We start from the raw sequence: 24,780 nt of genomic DNA, 5'->3' as shown, positions 1-24,780 counted from the left end.
ATCAGGCACTCAAACATGAGCTCTCAGTCTCCCATTGCATTGTGAACTTGAGGGTGACCACAGAATCTAATTTTATTTTTTAAATTTCTAGTTTGCTCAGCTTTTCTTCTTGTCTCCAATTTCAATAGATGAAGTCTTTTAAAGTGTGTATTTTAAATAGAACTCTGCAATCTTTCCAACATTCACTTTGTGATTTAAGTGCAAGTCTCAGCTTTCTCCTGTTGACTTATGGCTATTTAATTTATGGAGCATCCATCCAATTTCATTGTTAGACTAATACTGAGAAGTTACAACCCAACTTAAACAGAAGCACTGCAAACCTATACCCTGTACACTTGAGGCTTCTTAGTGAATCAAAGTTATCAGTTCAAGTATCAGTTCCCCCCTCCAGTTCTCCCACAGGGTATATTGTCAACAAACCCTACTTACATGTTGGTTGCATATCTCTCTCACCAGCTGCAGCTGAAGCCTTAGGCAGATGCATTCATCATTGTAAGTGTTCACAAAATACCTGAGGCTGAGATCAAATCGTGGGCGTTTGTGCATGATGTCAGTTATTGCTTGGGCCAAATCAAATCTTTCTTCTGTATCCAGAGCATGCTGGTAAGCCTCAAAGTAACCATCTAGAAGCTGAAGGGATATTCAAAAGTGAGTACAGGTAACAGGGACTTGTTTTGCTTTTTACTAGTCAAATATTCATTTTTTGCTGGTAATGGAGAGATTTCACGTACAACAGAGGGGCAAGCGAGTGCCAGACCATACCAGTAGTCTGTCTAGTTTGGTATCCTGTTTCTGACAAAAACCAGTACCAGAAGCTTCAGTTCAAGACATTTCAATAATAACCTGCCCACATAAGAAGTTTCTTCCAAGCCCCAGGCAATTAGCAGCTGGTTTATATCCTGAAGCACAAAGGTTTTATCTATATAAAATTAAACACCTCTTTAAAGCTTCAGCTTTAATGTACTTCTCCTCTTGACACCCCTGTGAGATAAGTATTACTATCCCTATCATATTGATGGAGAACTCAGGCAGAGAGAGGCTACACACCTTGCTCAAGATCACATACAGAAAATCTGTGGCAAACCAAGGAATTGAACCCATTTCTCGCAAGTCCTAGGCTAGGGCCCTAACCACTGGACCATCGTAATTCCTTAACACATGTAGACTAGTATTATGCCCCTACCAAGCTCCATGCCCCTACCAGCCTGAAAGTTCCAGCTTCACCTTGAGACACCATATATTCCTATTTGGCAATGGCTGTCACACATACACGATGTTTTCAAAAAATTTGAAGTATCAACCAATTTAAGAAGTGCAAAGACAATGAAGGGGTGATATGATTAATAGAGACTTGCTGAGATAAACAACTGGATGTAGATATACATACCCCTTCTACCACAACAGCAAATGCACAGGGGGTTTCTGAGATTTCTGTGTGCATGTATTTCATGTTTGTATGTATGAAAATGAATCCATTTTTAGTTAGAGTTCTATTTACTAAACTCTCCTTGCTTGGCACACAGAAACTCCCCTGTGCTCTTTCTGCTGTTGTGATGTGGCAGAGGGGCTGTGCTGGGAATAAGAATGAAGTAGAAATGGGCGATTCAAGTGTGTGAGAAGGGCCTTTACTCTGCTCTTCGGAAGCATCCATCTATGCTTCCTTGCACTGGGCTTTATGCCCTCACGATATAGTGCTATCACCACTCCAAGCTATATAAACTTATTATTGTTATTTATTATTTGTATTATTGCTCTAGGCCTGGACCATGACCACATTGTGCTAAACGCCATACAAAATAGTTTTAAATCATCCTCCTCTAGGTCTCTTATTCCATTCTTGTCTAATCTTTGTCTTTCAAATTATAAACTCTTTGGGCAGGAATGACCATGTGTATTCATTGGTGTTCTGTCCAGTGCTCTTGCAAGCTATTGGCTCTTCCCTAAATTCTGTTTTTCCAACTATTCCAGTGAACAGCCAATCACTTAATGTGGATTTTTGAGTTTGCAAATGAGAAAAGGTTCTGCTCTATGTACAATCCAGTGGGTATGCTTGCTGAGAATGTGAGAGAGACTTTTGTACTAATCCACAGCATTTCATTCACTGATAACGTAACTGACAGAAGTATTAATATTTAGAAACAACTATGCGATGCAACACATGAACATTTGTTTAGCAATATTGAAAACCATCTCTATCATGTTCTCTAATGTAGCCAGCGGTAGCAGGTTGTGTCAACTATATGAATCTTCCATATTGGAAGATTAATAAAAAAATTAAATAATGAATTGGAGATTAACTGGTATGTATTAATAGTTTTCAGAGTTTCCTCATTGGGTGGGGATGTACCTGACGTTTATTCTCTAAGAGAGCAGCTTCACAAGTCCAAATGTCAAGCAGCACCGCAAAGCGATCCACAGATGCGTGGGCCCATGCTAAGAGGTTGTCATCACTGGATTGATGGTATGTTACATGGCCTAGGAAAGAAAGTGAACAGTGCAGTAAATGTTGTTGTTTTTATTGTGAGACATCTCCAACTGCTCAGCACCTCTTACAAGTGACTAGTCTGATGGGACTTACACAAGAGACAAAATAGAAGCAGGCCAAGATAGGTTTTAGAGTAATTTACTCATACCAAATTTTCTGAAACTTGATGTCACCCTATTTATTTACAAAAAGAGAGACTCTGTTTTACCTTTACCAGAGAATAGAAGGCCAGACAGCAGATTTAAAATTCCACAGGTTCTGGAGGCCTCTGTGCAGTCTAAAATGCAAACACCAAGTGTCTGGGAAATTTTATTTGAATATGTGTGATCCATTGAACACACACATTCAAACAAATGCTGTCTGGTATAAAGGGAAAAGAGGGATGGGCAGTGTTTGGGAAACTCCAGGTAAAGAGACATAAGTCAGGATAAGATCAAAGAGGTTGAAAAGTACATTTGTTAGTTTGTCAGAGGATTTAATCTTAGTTGCAGTTATCTCTACCTCCTCACCCCAAAACCTCAGAGCTCACAAAGGAAACCTGCATACACAGCAGGAGGCACAGCAGTGCAAAGAGCTCTTCACAGTGCTGAAACCAGAGTCTTACTTTCAGAGGACTTCTTCTTAGAGGAAGTTAATTGTAGTTAGTTTAGTCCTGGGTGTGAAGTAGGGGACAAAACATTGATCTGCACTGGCAGCCAATGAGACTCCTCCAGCAAGCAATGATTCCAGCTGCCTGGTTATGGTTTTATTTCTTAATAAATATATGGAGAAGCAAATCAAAAGTGTCTGCATAGCTCATAAATTGCGTGCCTAGTTAGTTTTATTTATTCTCCCCATTTGGAAAGGATGCTATTACATTAAAAATGTAGTTTGCTTTGTCAACAAAAGATAAATCCCATAAAATGGTCTGAAAACTCAACTTCCTCAGGCCAAATTCAGCCTTAGTGCAAGTGCGTGACACTCCACTGGCTGCCCTCCAGCTCCAAATTGCAACAACCATCCTTTATTTTGATAACTGGACAGGACAAGAGGATTTTGAACCCAACACTGCTGTTCCTGAACTGGCTGAAGCATTAAAGCATTTATTGCCTACGATAGCAAAGCACTCTGCCTCCTCATCACACTCAGTCCCTGTTGATCCAGTCACAGAGACTGGAACCAGGATCTGTGGCATGGGAGCGTAAAGAACTAGGACAAAAATAATCCACAACAGGCCATGCATTAATGGACCTTGGGTGAGATGGGAGACTGAAGATTTAAGTGATTTACAAACACAGAAACTGCCACACCAGATCAGGATAATCATCGATCTCAGTACCAGATGCTTCAGAGGAAGGCTTACAAAACCCTGCAGCAGGCAGTTATGAAATAACCTGCCCACAGGGAAAGATTTTTCCTATCCCATCCTCCCCCCACATTTATGCTTGGCTTATGCCCTGTAGCAAGATGTAGGTACACCAGCCTACTAAAGCTTGCCAGGCTTATTGCTATCCAAATATGTATAATTGATTTTAAAAACGTGTGTGTTAGCTAAAGCTTTAAAAAAGTGTGTTGGAAGGTCATATAACATATCCCTCCACAATTAAAAATAATTCCTCTCCTGTACCATTAGAAAACTTTTCCTCTACATTTTTGAATATATATATAATATGCATGTGTGGCTGTTTATTCATGGTTTTCTAATCTTTCTTCCCTCTCTGTACCCTTGATTGTTTCATCTCCTTCTCCCTCCTTCCATTTCCCCACAATCCAGTTTCTCTTTCAGCAGCAGTTTGTAACCCAGTCACTTTCAACTCATTTCCTATGGTAAAAAAACTAAATCTGCAATGTGAAATAATTAGCAGTTCAGTTTTTACCACAACAGAGAGAAGGTTAAGAGTGGGTGGAGATGCATAAAGTCCCAACCTGCCTTTTGAGCAGCACTTTCAGAAGCAGCAGTAGTTTAAAAACTATGAACTTTTTCCTCCTCTAGCCCATCCCTGTCACCTTCAGTTGCATATTTTCACCCCACTCTCAGGCCACTTCAATAATCTTTCTTCCCTCATTAACTCTATTTAATATAACGAGGTCCCAGGTGTATCTTGTGGGCAGAGCACTGGAGTGGCATCAGCAATAAGTGACAATCATTCCAAGTGCTCGGACACTGTTGTGATGGATGTGGTATAAAAACCTACATAGGATGAGTAGGAAAGGATCCAGGTGTTCAATCGGAAAAATGGCTCTGCACGATGTCCATAGCCACCCTTCAAAAAAGTCATCGCATAAGTCCAGTTTGACTCCCTGCTTTTGAGCTATCAGCATTTGATCTTACTTTTATCTTGTTCAATGTACTGGCTTGCCACAAACAGCAGCTGATTTTCGAGGTCCTTCAGGTCCTTCAAAGCTACATCGTACATGATGTAAGCCCCTCGCTGGTCCTGTGTGTGAATGTATCCATCTTGAGTGGTGTAAAAGTCATCATGATTTTCCACCTCGGAAAACTCCATGAACTGTGCACTGTGGACCTGTGCAATGGCAAATCCAAAGAGACATTGTGATACAAGCAATCAGTTTTACAAGACATGCAATGATGCAAACCAATATATCTAAGAGCAGGCCTGAACCTGAAAGAGACAGTCTGCAAGGTCACCAAACAGCAATAAAGTACAGCCAGAAATAAAAACTATACAAGAAAAGATATCACATTTCTGTGCTTCTACCTTATGAAAGCTATTTTGTTATATTGTGATAAGGGTTGTAAATGAGTTTCCATTATTAGCCTGATTTTGACCTCACGCCCCAAAACCACACACAAAAAAAAGTCATATAGGCCTCAAAATTGGTAGGTTAGCTCAAGATAGATTTTTTTTCTACAAATAATGAATCAGACAAGGGCTTTCTTAATTATAACACTCAAGCAGGTATTCACAATATTTTTTTAAAGTCTTCTATCTTTCTGCCACTTTGTAACAAAAAAGCAACAGAGAAGAAAAATAAAATTTAGTTTGTCAGACTTCTTTTCAACTATTGTTTTCCTTACCATCTTTTCCAATTCTGTAATATTGCTTGTCATGCATTTCTGTGTTATATAACATTTTGAAGGATTTGGGTAGAACCCCCAAGCATCCAAAAGGTTTAGCCATCGCCATTTGGGTTCTGAAATGGTGTATTAACGGACGTGTGTGTGCTGGATTGTACAACATTTATTTGCAGGTACTGAACCAATGGGATAGTTTAACATTTACCTATACCTCTTATTCCTCTAAAATCAACAGCATCTTTAAAAGAGTTGGTCCAGATTATCTACTCTGGCGCTGTGCCACTATTCAATACTGTTCAGTAACATCCCTGGCATGAGCTTCGCATTGCAATTAATAGGAGTGGTGTTGGCTTTCAAAGCAGTAGAAGCAAAACCAGAAAAAAAAGCACTTTTCTTCTAGAATAAGAGTGTCCATATGGGGAGTATGGTATGACAGTTAATTTCCCAGTGTAGACAAACCCTTGGCCTACAGCCGCAGGGTGACCAGACAGCAAATGTGAACAATCAGGATGGGGGTGGGAGGTAATAGGAGCCTATATAAGAAAAAGACCCAAAAAATCGGGACTGTCCCTATAAAATCGGGACATCTGGTCACCCTATACAGCCGTGCCTTATTTTAATTTATTTTTTAAATCCAGCAGGGACATGATCTGTCTGGCTGTTTCGGCCTCTGCTGGAGACATCAGTGCCCTGATACCTCTGCTTAAGAAAAAAGAAAAAGCTCATGAAAGCTTACGCTCAAATAAATTGGTTAGTCTCTAAGGTGCCACAAGTACTCCTTTTCTTTTTGCGAATACAGACTAACACGGCTGTTACTCTGAAATCTGCTTAAGAAAAATCTGCTCCGGCCAGGCCACTAGTAAGATCTAGTCCTCCAGAAGCCTAGAAGGGCCAGAAGGTGACATGAACCAAGAGGGAGCCAGCAGGCCAGTTAAGAAAGCTTGTCTGCTTCTTGTAGTGCTGGGTGACTCTGGGAGACCGAAGGAACTCCCCAGTGTAAACCCAGAGCCCCAGGGCCTTGTTGGGTCCTGGTCTTAAAGTGCTGAAGCCAAACACGTGCTTTTACATTTGTTTGTTTAAAGGCACAGGCCACCAGATTCTGAATCGGTACCTATTTATTGTAAACTGAGGCAGGGACCATCTGCAATGCCATGCCTTGACACAGAGGGTGCAACAGCAGTAAGGGAAACCTCTTACAAGAAGTTACTTTATTTACTTAATATCTTTTTTACAAGATCCTTATTCTTCATTTATATGCAAAGTCTGTTTTTACTTTTCTGTGTCTAATACACCATCCTAATTTGCGCTGTCCAATATTATAGTGTAATATCTTAACACTGCCAGCCTTCCTCCTCTCTTTGGTTTTACTAAGATCCTCCTCTTGACTCTAGGAAATCAGTGATGTCAAACAAGTTTACCTCTCCCAAAATGCCTTCCAAAACTCCATTAGAAAGAGAGATGGGCAAAGCAGAATACTTGCCCTGGGCAAGGCATTAATTTTAATTATGGAAACCTCACCACACCAAATAAATCAATGCATTGCCCAATGCTCTTTAACTGTCTTAGTAGTAACAGAATGTTAACTGCAGAGATCTGTGCTGGACTAGAGATATATTCATATTTCACTAGCCAGTAAATGCCCACAAAAACCTATGTTTAATTTAAATGTAGTATTAGATCAGCTTGTTAACATTCTTTTCTTCTTTCTGCTAAAAGTATGTGCTCTTTGTTCTTTACTTACATTTCTGATGTAAGTATTAAGCTTCAGTGCTCTCAGAAGTGACAGGGTAGGGAATTTGTTAACGTTTAAAAAATCCTTTATAGCAGAATCAAGATAAGCTTGATTTAGATAAGTAACTGAGAAAATATCACAGTGAGAAGCACAATACAAGGCAGAAGTTTTAAGTACCAGTAAATTCCTACATCAGTTGAGGGAAGATCCTGAAATTTTGCTTTTTCACCCTACCCCCTCAATTTTCAATTGGTCTTTGCTATTTGTTTCTCCAATTAGACCGCAGTCTGGAAGTGGTCACCACAAAATATTGTGAAATATGAGGACAATCCCACAAAATTGGAGAATCCACCCCCCCACCCCCAAAAACAAACAAACAAACAAACAAAATAAACAAACAAAAGAAACAAACCAGGGAGCATCCCTGCAACGTTTATGGTTTGGAGCCACATTTTAAAGACACCTCAACCACGCCTTCAACTTGATGCCCACAATTGTTTGTGGGTACAAATAAGGCTTTCAGAAATCCAGCTGTACATCTGTGCCTTCAGATCAGGTAGCTGTGTGTCTAGGAGGTGTTATTAGTGCCCACCATTATTTGTGCCTGTCATTTCTCCTGTAGCTGCTCAGAGGCACTAAGACCACAAAACCCACATAGGATTACAAAATAAATGTTAACACCCTTCACATACTTCCCTCCTCAGTGCATCACTACTCTTGACTCTGTCTACCTTGATTACAGCAGCCTCCAATGAGAAAATGCTGTTCCAAGCCAAATCCTAGGACTGAAGGAGGAGGGATGCCGCCCAGAAGGATTTTTAGTTTCACTCAGTATATTTCTTGAATGCCCTTGCATCCTGAAACTGAGTGTCATGCCTCTGATGCCTCCAGTCTCAACCAGCCTGAGGTTGGAATGTGAAATGATGGCTTTAAATCTGGGTTTCCTGCACAGCAGTGTGATGTATTAACTGTACACTGAATGCCCAGCTCAGAGATTACAGTCTTATCAAAATGATATAGTCATAATACAAATTAGCTTGTCCAACTGGACTCCCATGTGGGGTGAGAAGTATAAAACTTGGCAACACCAGCTTGCAAGTTACAGCATAATCAGTTAAAAAAGCAGAGCAGGCTTGAGGCTCTGTCAATTAGTCTGCCAGGAAAGCAGTTGTATTATTATCATAAACTTCCTAAGAGACAGCCTTTGCAGTATATTAACAAATCATATTAGAAACTGTTGTTAGGGAAACACTGGAGGATGTGCTACCAATTGCATTGCCAGTTGAACTGTTGTTGGTTTAATAAATAATATTTATCTTGGCTTCAGTTGAAGTTCAAACGTATACATCAGTACCTTTGAATTATCCTGGGAAAGCACATCGATTATTTCACTATCACTCATAATTACACCCTCTCTCCCACCACCTCATCCTCAACGCCCCCACCCCACACACAGAGTATTTAGCAGTCACTTTCCAGATCACAGAGTGCTGGGAAAAATGTGGTCAGGCTTGTTCCTTACACCATCTTCCACATTTTGGGAGAGAAGGAGAGGGAAATAAAGAAACCTTATGCAAGTGAACTCATCATAACCCTGCTGTGAAGTAGTTCATCCAACTGGTACTATGAAGTATTTTTCAAGCAAAAAAGGAGCCGTTTCAGAAAGAGAGAGAGAATGCAGTATATACTCAGTATGTCCAGGGAACACACAATGGTATGCTATGGTACTGCACATCAATTTGGTATGGCTACATTGCAGTAGTAAAGCCAGCAGCAAGTTTTGAAGCTCACCCTGAACAGGTTTCATAGTACAAACACATTGTTATAGATAAATAATATTATAATAGTGTTCTGTGTATTCCACATATTTTACACAGGGAAAAAAATGTACATGTCAAAATGCTTTAAAATCTTATTGAAATTTTTTTGTATACCTTCACCTGTAAAGCCAAGTGCCATAGTTACAACATTCCACCTACATAGACCTCAGAGGAAGATTTAAAAAAAACAACAACCCTGTAACTAATACTTCTAGAGGTTTCTAAAATGTTACTTAAAACACCTTTTTCCATACACTGTATTAAGGTCTACTATCTCAGGGTCCCCAGGCTAAAACCAAATGCCTTACCAACTGCATATACCTCCCACTTTTAGGCCATGATAGATCACAAGACAACAGGCCTTAAAGTTACAGGTAAAGAATCAGAAGAGGAGGATAAATGCAATTCAGATAGAATAAATTGCTGAGCTATCACAACAAAGTTTGCAATGGAGAGAGAAAAAGACTAAGAAAACCCCAAAGAGGAACATATTACTTATTCCTATTTCAATTTACGTTTTGGATGACCTTTTTATAGAGTTATTGAATGGATCACCTTGAAGTCAGCTGGTGTATAATGGACATAGTGGCGAGAACCAAGACCACCAGAAACACCAATGCCTCCTTTGACAGCATTTACCCAACAAGTATCTTCAGCACTGGGGACTAGATTACCAGCATGCAGGGTGAGACCTGAGGTGCTGATTGTTAAAGTTCTCTCAACAGATCTGAAGTAGTTCAGGATTCCCAGGCAGACCCGCTGAAACAAAGGAGATACATAAACATACATTACTGTAGCTTAGGTAGGATTACACGGACTTTATGCCCTTGAAAAATTAACTCTGACATGGGCTTTTGTTTTTACCTGGAGGTCTCTGATTCTCAGGTGACGTAAGTAAAGGACGGACAAGTAGGCTCCTTTCCTCATGATAAGGTCCTTATTGTTGGCCTCTGTGCCCTCATCTAATCCCAGCAGCTGCAAGGTGGTTACGTAACTATACCTTTTTCCAGACAGAAGAAAATTAAGTCATTGTTCCTCAAATTGATTTCTAAAACCCATCTAAACTAAAGAGCCCTTTCATGTCCTGTCTAGAAGTGAACTACTGCCTATTGAATTAACTGCCATGGAAACCTGCAGCATAGCACAACACAATACAGAAGAGAGGACTAACGTTTCTGGCAGAGTTTGAAGATGGGACAAGTGTAAGCATTTATTTTTCTTTACCAAGAAGAATATAGTTTTACCCTCTTTCTTTCTTCTTCCTGGAAGATCCTGGATTCTTGCTGAGACTGATAGTTTCCATACCCTTCTCATTCATAGCCACAGCAGGATTATTATCCTCTATGTTTTGATCCTGTTTAAAAAAAAAAATGGTTTTGAGAAGATGCTTACAGTTCTTGTTGTCAGCATTATACAAAGGCCTTATCATAAAAACCAGGGTCCAGGGGTGGACCTGCAGAGAGCTCATTGCCTGACTGGGGACTAGCATGAGCTACAGCAAGGGAAAAATCAGCATGGACACAGAAGAAGATTGGAAGCAAGTAAATCCCTCAATTAAAAGGGTGACTGGAAACAATTTTAACTGATTTTTAGTAAATTTCAATTATTTGTATCTGAATTTCAAAAGGCCTAAAATCACAGATTTCCCATTCAAATCAAGAAGGGAGCCAACATTAGAATAAGCCTTAATTTATATTTAAATGAGGAATAACAAGGAGTCCAGTGGCACCTTAAAGACTAACAGATTTATTTGGGCATAAGCTTTCGTGGGTAAAAAAACACTTCTTCAGATGCATGGAGTGAAAATTACAGATGCAGGCATTATATACTGACACATGAAGAGAAGGGAGTTACCTCACAAGTGGAGAACCAGTGCTGACAGGGCAAATTCGATCAGGATGGATGTAGTCCTCATTTGGCTCATTACAAAAGCAGCTTTGCCTCTCCTGGAATTGACACCTCCTCATCTATTATTGAGAGTGGACTACATCCACCCTGATCGAATTGGCCCTGTCAGCACTGGTTCTCCACTTGTGAGGTAACCGGGGTGAAAGTGAGCCGGTACGGGCCGGTACTGCGTACTGGTAAGAACCCGCACCAGCCCATACCCAGCCCACATTAAAGCGTTGCCGCGGCAGCGTTTTAATGTCCCTGCCCCTTTTGCCTCCCCTGTTGGCGGCGTCTGGTGGTAGGGTCCATACCGGCAGGGCCGCCAACAGGGGAGCAAAAGAGGCAGGGACATTAAAGCGCTGCCGCAGCAGCGCTTTAAGGATGGTCCTTTGCCGCCGCGGCGCTTTAATGTTGCTGCGCCCTCCCGTCGGTGGGGGGCACAGCAACGTTAAAGTGCTGCTGCGGCAAAGGACCCTGCAACGCTTTAATGTTCCTGCCCCTTTTGGCCCCCCTGACCGCCGACGGGCGCAGGGGGGCAAAGGGGGGAGCTGCCCTGGGGCCGGCGATTTAAAAGGGCCCGGGGCTCCGGACGCCACTGCCGCTACAGCAGCAGCAGCGACCGGAGCCCCGGGCCCCTTAAATCAACACGGGAGCCCTGGGCGGTGCGGGCCAGCCGGACTGGAAGGGCTGGCTGGGGGGTGCTGACCCCCCCAGCCCCGCCCCTTCCATCCGAGGCCCCGCCCTTTCTGGGGGCCGGAGCTGCCCGTACCGGTAAGTGGCCTCAGTTACTTTCACCCCTGGAGGTAACTCCCTTCTCTTCATGTGTCATTATATAATGCCTGCATCTGTAATTTTCACTCCATGCATCTGAAGAAGTGGGGTTTTTACCCACGAAAGCTTATGCCCAAATAAATCTGTTAGTCTTTAAGGTGCCACCGGACTCCTTGTTGTTTTTGTGGATACAGACTAACACGGCTACCCCCTGATACTTAATGAGGAATCTAATTCTCTCTCATGTGAGCCTCCTCTGAACCTACATGCAGGCATACAAATGAAGGATCAAACCCAGACGCCTAAGGAGACTATCATAATAGTAATTGGAACTGTATCAGTCCCCCACCCCACCCCAATTCAGGGTTGTAGATAATATCTTTGAAATACTTTGTAGTGATGTCTGTTTTTCTAGGCCCCTTCCACAATAAAATTTTTAAAAAAATGTAAAAATTATTCAGGAAAGTAGCTAGTACTGCCCATCCATCACCACCTCCATCAAGGCCTGATTCCAATCTCGCTTTCTCTGGTGTCATCAGGAGTTACTCCCCTGAAGTCAATGGAGTTACACTGGTGTTAAAACTGGCATTTATTTCTTAAACCACCCACCCACGCACCCAGTGCTAGTTAGCATCAGAAATCTGTATTCTTTAGAAGACAACAGGACAGTGAAGAGATTATAATGAGGAATCCTTGTGGCACCTTCGAGACTAACACATTTATTTGGGCATAAGCTTTCGTGGGCTGAAACCCACTTCATCAGATGCATGGAGTGAAAAATACAGTAGGCAGGCATATATGTTACAGCACATGAAAAGATGGGAGTTGCCTTACCAAAGTGGGGGGTAAAGGCTACTGAGGCCAATTCAATCAAGGTGGAAGTGGCCTATTCCCAACAGTTGACAAGAGGGGGTGAATATCAACAAAGGGAAAATTACTTTTTGTAGTGACCCAGCCACTCCCAGCCATCATTTTCCAGAATCATTCAGTGCTGTATGAACAATCATATATAAACCCACCCCACAATCCTATGAGAAACAACATCCTAGGAGGGAGACCGAGTTTTGGAAGATAGGGAACTTCATGGTCTCCCTACAAAAGCTTTCAATGCAGAGGCTCTTCATCATCACTGATTAAATGAAGGTTTTCTAAAAAAGGAGTTACTAGTCCATACTCATAGTTACACAAGTTTCACCTGATCTTCCCCTTCAAAAATACCTGCTGGAGTTCTGAGTTGCTATAAATTCTCTCCCAGATTCGATCATAGTTATGCTGTCTTGAGCAGTGAGAAGTCACAAAACTTGATCGCACTGGACTTGGCTCTAGCACTTCTGTAGCATGCTCCTGGAGAACGTCAATCACTTGCTCCATGTCAGAAACCTTATTGCAATCACATCAAATATCCAAGAGTTAAGATTCACAAGGCAAAGCTAAAAGCAAGGCCATCTTTTTTTGAGGAGTTGGGATGAGTTCTAGGGAATTTAGCAAGGCAGCATAGCACCTCCATCCAATCCATTATATACCTGCAAATGATTGCTGCTCCTCTGCACAAGTAAATTGTCTGTTTCCTTCCCTCCCATCTCCCCAAAAGGCTGAAGATGTCAGATGAGACCTCCCCATAGCAGAAGACTACAAGAGAGCCACCTGATTTGGGAGAGAGAGATGCTTCATTTCCTCATGGAGGTGGATTGGTAGAGGGAGAAGAGGACAGCCTCTTCCCCTCAGTGCCACCTCCCCTCCAACTTCCTATGCCACCTCTTTATTCCCTTTATTGACCCCCCTCGGTGTGACATACTATACCTTGGGGGACTGTCTTGTAACCCCCATATTCCTCATCTATATATAATTGTGATATTGCATATAAAGCATGCCCTGTGAGGTATCAGGGAAAAGGTTGTCATCAGCTGAGACTTACTGTTCTAGCAAAATATGTATATCTTTAGTGCATATGAAGTTATGAGAATTGTGTTGCATGGTTGTCACTAAAACCTGCTGTAAGTTGGGGAATCAGCCAGATGATAGCTCCCCAGAGACAACAGCAAGGAAAGTAACCAACGCCCGGGCGAGGTGTCAAACAACCATCAGCCGCCATTGTCCAGCAAGGGAGTTACAATTCAATGACTGACCTGCATGAGGCCACACCAGGGGAATTGCTCAACCTTGCCTGGGGACTCAGCAATGCCCACCAGACATGCCTGGACATTGTGTTCTCCAAGCACATGGGACTGAGGGTATAAAACAGAACATAGGGGGCACACACTTGGCCTTTTCTCCTGCCCCCACCTATGCTGCAAGCAATAAGAACATGGAGAAGACTTAAGACTCCAAAAGAGGAGAATGGCCCAGGTTTCAAGAGTGAAATCTGTGTACTATGAACTGCAACATCCAGTGGGGTGAGAAAAACTGCTTAAATCTAGATGTTGCCCAGTTTAATAGGGTTGAGAGTGTAGACTGCATGCTTATATTTTATTTTATTTTGGCAAATAACTGACTTTTTGCCTATCACTTATAATCACTTAAAAATATCTATCTTTTGTAGTCAATACATTTGTTTAACTGTTTATCTTTACCAGTGAGTTTGTATAAAGTGTGTGGCAAAACTGCTCATGTTTGCAAAGGCTGGTGTATGTCCACTTTCCATTGATGAAGTGGTGAACCAATTAATAAATTTGTACTGCCCATCTTGAGCAAGACGGTATATTCCTGAGGTACAGTGCTGGGAGGGACGTGGCTGGTGCCTTTCTTTGTGTGATTCATGAGTGGCTCTGAGTGCATTCATGCAATCTAGCTGGGTATGGGGCCCCACATGCGGCTGTGCTGAGTGATAACAGCACCTGGAGGGGCTTGCTGCTTGTCACTGGCAAGGCATTGTGAGAGACAGCTCAGGCTGGAGAGAGTTAAGGGGGTACAGCAGTCCCATGCTCTACCCGGGGATCCCATCACACTCGGTATTTCAGGCCCTGCCCTATCCCAAACTTGAACATTATTTCTGTAATTCCTCTTCTACCCACCAAAAAACAGTAATGCCATTTCTCCTCAGCAAGGCCAACAGGATTTTTTTTTAAGTTTTGAGAAAAAGGCATTATTGAAAAATAAGATCCCCAAAAAGAATTAGGAGATTTTTCACAGTGTCAATGACAAGACACTGTTTTTAGTCATCACTTCAAAACTCCTTTTTGGATTTATTTATTTTACCCAAACTTGCTGGAAAATTTCTACTCTGAGATACAAGATTTGGCATGTGTAGTTTCAGGTGGATTTGTTTCTTTGGGGAATTTTTGGTGGGAGGAGAGGGGTTTGAAAATTGGGCCTACAATGAGACGCCCGTTTCAGTCTTACATATGGAGCATCTACAGTCAGTGCATCATATACATCTTTTCTTCTATATCACATCTTTTCATTCCTTAAAGGGATCCATCAGAGTGAAATCTGGTCTTTTTAGAAAGTTTAAAAGTAGTGTTAAGTACAACACTTGCCCCCAACTCACTGTCCATTTTGTGGCATTATAGTCATTTAATTAATAAATAAATACTAATAAAACCACCACCCCTATCGCCTACCTCGCTATTACAGAGTGAGGTTCATCAGTAGATACTGAAGTGCTTTATAAAGAAGGTCAGTATCATTATCCCCATTTTACAGATGGGGAAACTGAGGCCCACAGAGAAGTTACTTGCCCAAGGTCACCTAGCAGGCTAGTAGCAAAGCCAGGAACAGAATCCCCCAGTCCAATGCTCTATCCATGAGGCAGCACTGCCTCTCTATCTTTCTATTTATTCATTTTTTTAAAATCTCTCCCCTGTCATGGTGTGAAAAGACTCACACAAAATAGGAAACTGACCAACTCTGCTCAGAGGCAGGGAAGCTGAATATACACCAAGTGCTGCCAAAAAGCATATATTAAACAAACTAAAAAAAAAACCCTCTCTCTATTCTTGTCAGTAATTTTATGTGTTACAAGTAATGCTAGTAAATAAAAAAGGAGAGAGATAAATAAGTACTATTTTTAAGTTGATGGTGTCTCTGTAATAATCACTGTTAAGACTGTTGCAGCTCTCATAGGAAGGGTTTCTGTTAATGTAGTGTTATACATTTAGGAGCAAACATAAGGCTATGGGGTCTAGGATTTTTACAATAAATATTCTGCATAATTCTTTTGAATTAAGGTGCTGGAGGTCATGCTTTGGAAATTAAGGCATAATGATCATTAATTCTTGTTAAAAATAAATGAACAAAATATAGGCATGGGGACTGAATCAAAAAGAAGCTTTAACAGAGACAAATTAAAAATCAAGCTCCACTCAAAAGCACCATTTCTCATTCATTTCCCACATAAACCACAATTTTCTGTCATGCACATCATTTATTGAGTGTTATCAATGAGTTCCGCCCTTTGCCGGTCTCTTGTTCATACTACCCTAAAATACAGCAAAAGACTTTAAAAAAAAATTGGAAGGTTTTACCTTTACTATCAAGTACCTTTTGTATTCCTATATTTTCCCCCTAGATTTATTTCAAACATTGGTAGAGACTGGGACCAAAAAAACAAATAATAATAATAATGCCACCTCACCTATTTGGTAGTCATCAAAACCTGCTTACCAACTTCAGTTTTGGTCAGGCTATAAGGGATCTCTGGAGGTGCAGTGGTTCTCAAAGCCAGTCCGCCGCTTGTTCAGGGAAAGCCCCTGGTGGACCAGACCGGTTTGTTTACCTGCCACGTCTGCAGGTTCAGCCGATCGGGGCTCCCACTGGCCGTGGTTCGCTGCTCCAGGCCAATGGGGGCTGTGGGAAGGGCGGCCAGCAAGCCCCTTGGCCTGCGCCACTTCCCGCAGCCCCCATTGGCCTGGAGCAGCGAACCGCGGCCAGTGGGAGCCGCGATCGGCCGAACCTGCGGGCACGGCAGGTAAACAAACTGGTCCGGCCCGCCAGGGGCTTTCCCTGAACAAGCGGTGGACCGGCTTTGAGAACCACTGATCTAGTGAATCCGCCCCTGCTGAGGCAGGATTAAGTACACCCTGATACAGGTATGTCTAACCAATTCTTAAAAACCTCCAGAGATGGGAATTCCCCAGCCTCCCTAGGTAACCTATTGCAGTGCCTACCTATCCTTAGAGTTAGAATGATTTTCCTAATATCCAATCTAAATCTCCCTTGTTGCAAACTAAGCCAATTACATCTTGTCCTACTCTCAGTGGACAGAGAACAGCTGATCACTGGCCTCTTTATATCAACTTTTTACATATTTGAAGGTTTAGGTCTGCCCTCAGCCTTATCTTCTCTAAACTATTGGTTTTCAACCTTTTTCACTTGTGGACTCCTAAAAATGCCAGATGGAGGTGCAGATACCCTTGGAAATCTTAGGTATTGTCTGCAGACCCCCAGGGGTCCATGGACCACAGATTGAAAACCACTGCTCTGGACTGAACATGCCCTGTTCTTTCACCCTTTCCTCATAGGTCAGGTTTTCTAAAACCCCTTATTTTTGTTGCTCTCCTCTGAACTCACTCCAGTTTGTTCACATCCTTCCTAAAGTATGGTGCCCAAAATGGGACACTGACCTCCAGCTGAGGCCTCACCAGTGTTGAATAGAGCAGGACAATTACCTCCCAGATCTTACACATGAGATTCTTGTTAATATGTCCCAGAAAGACATTTGCTTTTATTTGCAATGGCATCACATTGTTGGCGCTCATTCAATTTGTGATCCACTGGAACCCCCAGATCCTTTCCTGCAGTACTGCTGCCTACCCAGTTATTCCCCATTTTGTAGCTCTGCATTTGATTTTTCCTTCCTAAGTGGGGTACGTTACACTTATCTTTATTGAAATTCATTTTTAATTAACTAGAATCATTTATTCCCTTGCTCCACTCCATAGAAGAGAGAATAATCTTCCCCATTCTCCTCCAGCTAGCAATCCCCCCCCCTCACCTTTCATCTCCCCAAAACTATCAATGACATGCCAGATTTCCATATTGTCCAAGACTTACTGCAACAATCAGTGAAGTGTTACTCTATAAACTCATTAGAAACTAGTGTGGCTACGGAATATCCATATCCAATCTCCAAGCCTATAAGCAACTATGCTACAGGATGTTACAGCACAGCACTACAGCAGTGCCTTAATAATATGGTGATACTACAGTAAAGTCTCTCAAGAGGCTTCTGAAACAAGAGTCATGCAAGATTAATGCACATGTACTGTATGAGTTTCTGGTTCACATAATATTTCTTTTCCATTTCCAAGATTACACTGGAAGCTGAACTGCTAAATGCTGTGAGAGATGCTATTCTCGTGGTATTTCAGGCCCTACCAGGATAATAAGTGCCAACAATTTCACTAAAGTGCCTGCTCTTGTGAGATTTCTAGATAAATTCTTCAGGCTTAATTCAGATCTAGTTTACAACAGTGTATGATAGGAGTAATGCCATTGACATCAACTGTAAAACTGCTGTATGCAAGATCAGAATCAGGCCCAAGAGATGTAAATACCTGGAGTTTAACCTGAACTATGCTCTGGAAATTTTGAATGGTTAGTCAAGTAACCAACCTGCATTCTGAATCTTTTGAAATTTTCCTAACCTTAATATTCACTGAAAACAGAAGAAAAAAAATCTGCATCAATTCAATACTGGATCTTCAGTTTGTCTGAACTCTACAGTCTGAAATGTAAGCCTGACACAAGCTTTTTGCACAGGCAAGCTGTTTCTCCAGGGATTTAAAGTTCCCCAAGAGCACTTAGTAAATAAATAGAATATATTTAAAATATCCTATTTACTTACCTCTAAAAACTTTGATTGAAGATGCAATAGTTCATCTACTCTTTTCCATTGCTTCAGTTTTGTCAAAAGCTTTTGCTGCCAGGGATCTTGTTTGGGCTTAATCTGGTTGACAGAAAAGCAAGGGAAAAATTTATAAATAGGACTTAAATGTCATATGTGGATAGAAGGCAATATACAATAAAGTATATGCATTACATTCATTTTCATTCACTTTTTTGCCTGGAGTGAAAATCAGAAATAGACCCATTGTATATGACGGTAGTTAGACATGGTTCTGGAATTTTTTTTTAAAAAGTGGTCATTTAAAAAGCAAATCGCTGGAAAGCGTCTTGCCATATTCTGAATTGCAATTACAACAGTTTACCAACAGAGCAAAAAGGGAAAAATCACTTATTTCTACCTTTATAAAAGGAATCCAGTTGGCTCTCTTTTTCAAAACCATGCTAGGTCCTAAAATACCCCAGTTTTCTGACCCAGGCACCCCTGCATCATACACTGGAAAGGTTCTCATTGTCTGCTGTTTGCTGAAGACACTTCGAAATTTCCGGATAACCTGAAAGGCATATGGAGGAGGTTCTCAACAGGTTTCACAAAACAGGACAAGTTTCCAGTATTAACCACTGAACAATCAACTACAGTATGTCCTAATCTCTTCCAGTTGGTCATATGAACTCACTGATAGGATCTATACCTGCCTATTGACACACAGTACAGGTATTCTACATTAAGGCCCAATCCTGAAATCATTTCTGCACATGCTTAGTCTCAATGAGGTTCAAAGGGACCACTCGTGCTAAATTTTAAGCATGTACCTAAGTGGCTATTTTATTAGGGACAATATACACTTTAGATAGAATTAATATTATGCACCTGCTCTACATCCTGGATATGTAAAGTAGTAAAATAGAGAAAATTGTTCTCAAACTGGTAATTTTTAACCTACATGGATTTGGTAAAGTAACTCTTAATGACCTGTAAAAGCCAGATTCCTAGTGCTGCTAACTAATGCCTGTAATACATACTAAAACTAAAAGGGAAAAAATTGAGAAATGAGCTTGTGTGAAAAGGCACGAGGGTGACTGGGTAGAATAAAGCTGTGGAATCCTTCATTTTACTAAGAACAGTAATGTTAAAAACAACAATACTAGGATGTTTTTGGCTATTACTGTAGAATATGTTTATAAGGTAAGCTATACAGGCTTTTTACTGCTCTCTATATAATTGTACTTCCAACCAAGAACACAGAATTCACAACACTATTCCTGCAATGCAATACAACCTACAATACTTGTGTTCTCCTGCCAAACCTCATGAGCATGCTCATGAACATTTTGTAATGCTTTAGTTACCACGGAAAAAAGCTCCATCTCATTAGCAGAGTTCTTGAGATTCTCTGTATCATAGCAGACACCAAAGTGAGAAAGCAGAAGTTGGAGCTGAGGTTTCAGTTCTTCAGTTTCTGTTGTGTGTTGGGGCAGCGTGAATACAGCATCCTTGCCGAGTGGTCCTACAAAAGGCCAGAATCAAACTAACAGCAGTTTGTAGCAGTTACTAGCAATAGCTGAGAAGCAGTGGGTTCTGGAACATGCTGCAGTCCTTTATTGGGGACTATACAGTACTACTGTTTTCTCACTTCTTTTGTACGTACAGATTAAATTAATTAAGATCCGGTGTTTAGTCTGATAGGGAACAACCACTGGATTCTAAATGGATATTTTTATTAAAACCTCCACCATCACCAAAGACAAAATACTAATAGCTATTCTCAATGCACAGGCCTGCAATATAGCATGCTGTTGTTGCTGCTGCAGCAGTAGCCATCTGCCAGCACAGAAACAAACTTTACTGCTTGAATTTTAATGACATCATTGTCTGCTTGAAAGCCACGGTGCCCACAGCCTGCCAAATCAAATCTTCACAGTCGACAAGCAACTAAAGTAGATTTCTTTATAATATCTTTATAATAATCGCATGATTATTACCACTGTGAATAATACTGTTGTGATAGTGGTATGAGTTTTTCTTCAACAACATGCTTCCAGAAACAAGACCCGCTCTTCTCATGTCTGTATTACGGACGGGTGAACCAGCTTGAAATAACCCCCCTTCCTCCCAAATAAATCACCCATTTTTAGAATATTTTTGGGGAAGTAGTGAAATGGTTAAGTGTTTTTCCCCCTTATTCCTTTTTCCAGCTGTGTCTGGAACCAGACCTGCCAAAGTCTTTTCAGCCAACCTAATTATCTGTGCTGCCTGCTAATTTTGTTACCTTACTTTTCTCCCCATTTTTCAGACGTATAGTAAGTATATTAAGACTGGCCCTAGCATGGAACTTCAGGATATCCTCTGCCAAACCTTTGCTATGCTGAAAATTAATTAATGACCATTAATTCTTATTTTGTTTGTCTGTAAGCCAGTTTCTAACCCTTGACAATTATTCACTTCTCATCAACAGCTATTTAGTTTCTTTAACAGCAGAAAGTCCAAATAAATATCAACTCCTTTATCCAGTATTTTGCAGACATACTCATTGAATTCTAATTGATATGTTACAATTCACTAAAGTTCAATCAGACTCATGGGGTTTCAGTGGAACTATATATAACCAAATACATTATCTCATTGCTTTGACAGTAATGGGCCATCTGTGTTCCCGTTCTACACTTCACTTTGTCTTCGCTTTTAATGTTTTGTTTAATCATTTGTTGTTTAATCTATGTGGCTCAGATCTAGATAATAGATGGCTGAAGTCTGCAATGTTAATATAATACCGTACAAACATTAGATAACGAGTTATTGAAGTAAACCAAAAATAAGCTAAGCCACCTTTGAGTAGCTTTTTGTTACTATAAGGTCCCATTCCCCTGCAAAGTGAATACCACATGTACTCTAAAACATGCTGCATGGTATAAAATGATGATATTGTGGGGAAGGAAGGCAATCAGGGATATTTCCCAGGATAGCCCACAGTGATAAAACTAACAATACTCTACAAATATTCTCAAAACCACTAGGGTGATCCTCTGCCAATTCATTCTCTACTACAAACTCAAGCAATATGCTCTTCCCCTTCTTGCAGAAATGAGGAATAATTTGTACGAAGTCACAGAAGTGGACATGCCACTCTTGTGCCAGATTCACCAGAATTTTCAGGAAATACAGCCACTAGAATCATAGTAGCATCAATATCCCAGCAGATTTCAATGCATTTCCATTCACTCTGTTGGCATCCTAGCACTGTGCTGCTAATGACATTCCAAAATCAGTAACGTGTGTGTGAACCCACTCTGACAGTGGTCACAGAGCAAGTGTTGAGAGACACGGTAACTTATGAGACTCTTATGATCTATGTGTACATGGAAACATGAGGCTTGCAGTGGCTGGTCCTCCAACTTCTTCCCCCTTCTATCAAGCCATCAACGCCTTTCAGGGCAGGTGCTCTGCCATCTTCATTATAGTGGATGGCAGCAGGGGACATTTCATGCAACTGCATTTTATCTCTGCTCCAAATCTCATACCCTCCTCTATGTTAGAGCCCACGGATGCATCCTTTACCCTCCTTTTCCCTTCCTCTCCTCTCTCCACCGGAGCGTTTTTAATCACTCACTTATGAACAAACACCAACTCCAAGCCAGATTGTGCCCTGCTGCTGTACAGGTGCTCCCTCTACAGGGGATAACCTACATTTGCAGTCCATGTGCTTATTAGTGTTAGCCCCTCCAAATGGAGTCTCCCCTCCTTTCCCCAACAAGTCCCCAACAAGCTAGGCTGACTCTGCCCCTTCACACTGCTCAGCCTAGCTTCCTAGCTGCAGCAGGGAGGACAGGCTGCATCTCTCCCTGCCCCAAAATGTAATAGGTGCCATAGGCTCCCTGAACACCTAGGAGTCACAGCTGGGGCATGGGTGGTCTGACCTAATGATCAGAGCAGGAGTCGGGAGTTAAGCCACATCAGATACCAGGAGGTCAGAGTCCAAGACAGGCCAGATGGCAAACCAAGAGTCAGGTATCAGGAGGCAGGCAGGATCAGGTTACCAGGAGATCAGTAGGAAGTAGCAGGAGCAGGTATTGCAGGAGAAGCAGTCCTAAATAGATTGATCCCAGTTGCAAGGACAACTTTCTGTTCCTGTGCTGGGTTTGTATAGAAGCTGTAAACCAGTCAGGACCTCCAGCATTCTGCCAATCAGATTCCAGGACTGGAGTCCTCTATCAGGGTTCAGCTTCTATTGGGGCAGTTGCTAGCGGGTCACTAGGTGGCAGGTTGGAACTTACTAGTGCCTAAGTGCTTTGTAGCCCAGGGTTCAAGACCCGCAGTCCCTGACATTAGGAGGTCCCAGAGGCACCCCTGTGCCGGTAAAGTGAAGTATTGGATTTAAACTCTGAGACAGGGATGTGTCTTATTTGGCTGTTAAGCACCATACACATTTGTGGCACTCTATAAACAAGAACACTGTCCCCTTAATTCAGCAGAAACAGAGAATCACCAGGAAGAGATTTTCCTATAGAAATGCTTGTATATGTTTTAAATAGGGCTGTTGCACAATTTAAAAAATTAATTGCACAATTAATCACACTGTTAAACAATAATATAATACCATTTATTTAAATATTTTTGATGTTGTCTACATTTTCAAATATATTGATTTCAATTACAACACAGAATACAAAGTGTACAGTGCTCACTTTATATTTATTTTTGATTACAAGTATTTGTACTGTAAAAAGACAAAAAAATAGCATTTTTCAATTCACCTAATACAAGTACTGTAGTGCAATCTCTTTATCATGAAAGTTGAACTTACATATGTAGAATTATGTACAAAAAAACTGCATTCAAAAATAAAACAATCTAAAATTTTAAAGCTTGCAAGTCCACTCATTCCTACTTCTTGTTCAGCCAATTGCTGAGACAAACAAGTTTGTTTACATTTGCAGGAGATAATGCTGCCTGCTTCTTGTTTACAATGTCACCTGAAAGTGAGAACAGGCGTTCTCATGGCACTGTTGTAGCCAGTGTCTCAAGATATTTACATGCTAGATATGCTAATGATTCATAAGTCCCTTCATTCTTCAACCACCATTCCAGAGGACATGAGTCCATGTGGAAGACAGGTTCTGCTCGATAACAATCCAAAGCAGTGTGGATCAATGCATGTTCATTTTCATTATCTGAGTCAGATGCCACCAGCAGAAGGTTGATTTTTTTTTTGGTGGTTCGGGTTCTGTAGTTTCTGCATCAGTGTTGCTCTTTTAAGACTTCTGAAAGCATGCTCCACACCTCGTCCCGCTCAGATTTTGGAAGGCACTTCAATTCTTAAACCTTGGGTCAAGTGCTATAGCTATCTTTAGAAATCTCAAATTGGTACCTTCTTCGCGTTTTGTCAAAACTGCATTGAAAGTGTTCTTAAAATGAACAACATGTGCTGGGTCATCATCTGAGACTGATATAACAGGGACATACAATTCTCCCCCAAGGAGTTCAGTCACAGATTTAATTAACACATTTTTTAACTAGCATCATGGAAGCGTGTCCTCTGGAATGGTGGCTGAAGGGGCATACAAATGTTTAGCATATCTGGCACGTAAATACCTTGCAAATGCCTGTTCTCACTTTCTGGTGACATTGTAAATAAGAAGCAGGCAGCATTATCTCCTGTAAACAAACTTGTTTGTCTTAGCATTGGCTGAACAAGAAGTAGGACTGAGTGGACTTGTAGGCTCTGAAGTTTTACATTGTTTTGTTTTTGAGTGCAGTTATGTGACCAAAAAAAAAAAAATCTACATTTGTAAGTTGCACTTTCATGGCAAAGAGAATGCTCTACAGTACTTGTATGAGGTGAATTGAAAAATACTATTTCTTTTGTTTATCATTTTTACAGTGAAAATATTTATAATCAAAATAATATGCACTTTGATTTCAATTACAACACAGAATATATATGGAAATATTGAAAAACATCCAAAACATTTAATAAATTTCAATTGGTATTCTATTGTTTAATAGTGTGATTAAAACGGTGATTAATCTAGATTAATTCTTTTGAATTAACTGCGATGAATCCAGAGCCCTAATTTTTAACTATAAATCTCTCCATAAAGAGGTCACCCATTGAAACATATTTTTAAGCAATGTTTATGAAAAGACAGGAGTAACATTTCAATGCTTAGTATAATTAGAACAATATCCCAGACTCTCCATCAAGTTTAGTCCTGCAGTGTTTTTCTAATATGCTGTTATTATGACTCAATACACATACAAGCCCTTCAGATAATCAGGATT

General features: G+C 41.0%; 1 protein-coding gene across 2 annotated transcripts in view; it reads right to left on the bottom strand.

Annotated features, from left to right (window-relative positions):
* Positions 1-24,780, bottom strand: part of LOC102942958 — a 122,855-nt gene that overhangs the window by 81,678 nt on the left and 16,397 nt on the right. For both annotated transcript variants that reach the window (XM_043542765.1, XM_043542767.1), the window contains 10 exons: positions 19,851-20,008; positions 18,902-19,054; positions 18,502-18,603; positions 12,936-13,097; positions 10,301-10,410; positions 9,921-10,056; positions 9,612-9,815; positions 4,797-4,989; positions 2,348-2,475; positions 430-630 (listed from right to left, as the gene is read on the bottom strand). In XM_043542765.1, the coding sequence (XP_043398700.1) occupies positions 430-630; positions 2,348-2,475; positions 4,797-4,989; positions 9,612-9,815; positions 9,921-10,056; positions 10,301-10,410; positions 12,936-13,097; positions 18,502-18,603; positions 18,902-19,054; positions 19,851-20,008 (1,547 nt within the window). The remainder of the gene's footprint in view (positions 1-429; positions 631-2,347; positions 2,476-4,796; positions 4,990-9,611; positions 9,816-9,920; positions 10,057-10,300; positions 10,411-12,935; positions 13,098-18,501; positions 18,604-18,901; positions 19,055-19,850; positions 20,009-24,780) is intronic.

Source organism: Chelonia mydas, chromosome 3 (assembly GCF_015237465.2).
Source record: "Chelonia mydas isolate rCheMyd1 chromosome 3, rCheMyd1.pri.v2, whole genome shotgun sequence".
Lineage (NCBI taxonomy): Eukaryota > Metazoa > Chordata > Testudines > Cheloniidae > Chelonia > Chelonia mydas.
Note: the sequence above shows the minus strand (reverse complement) of the source record. Positions and strands in the feature narration are given on the sequence as shown.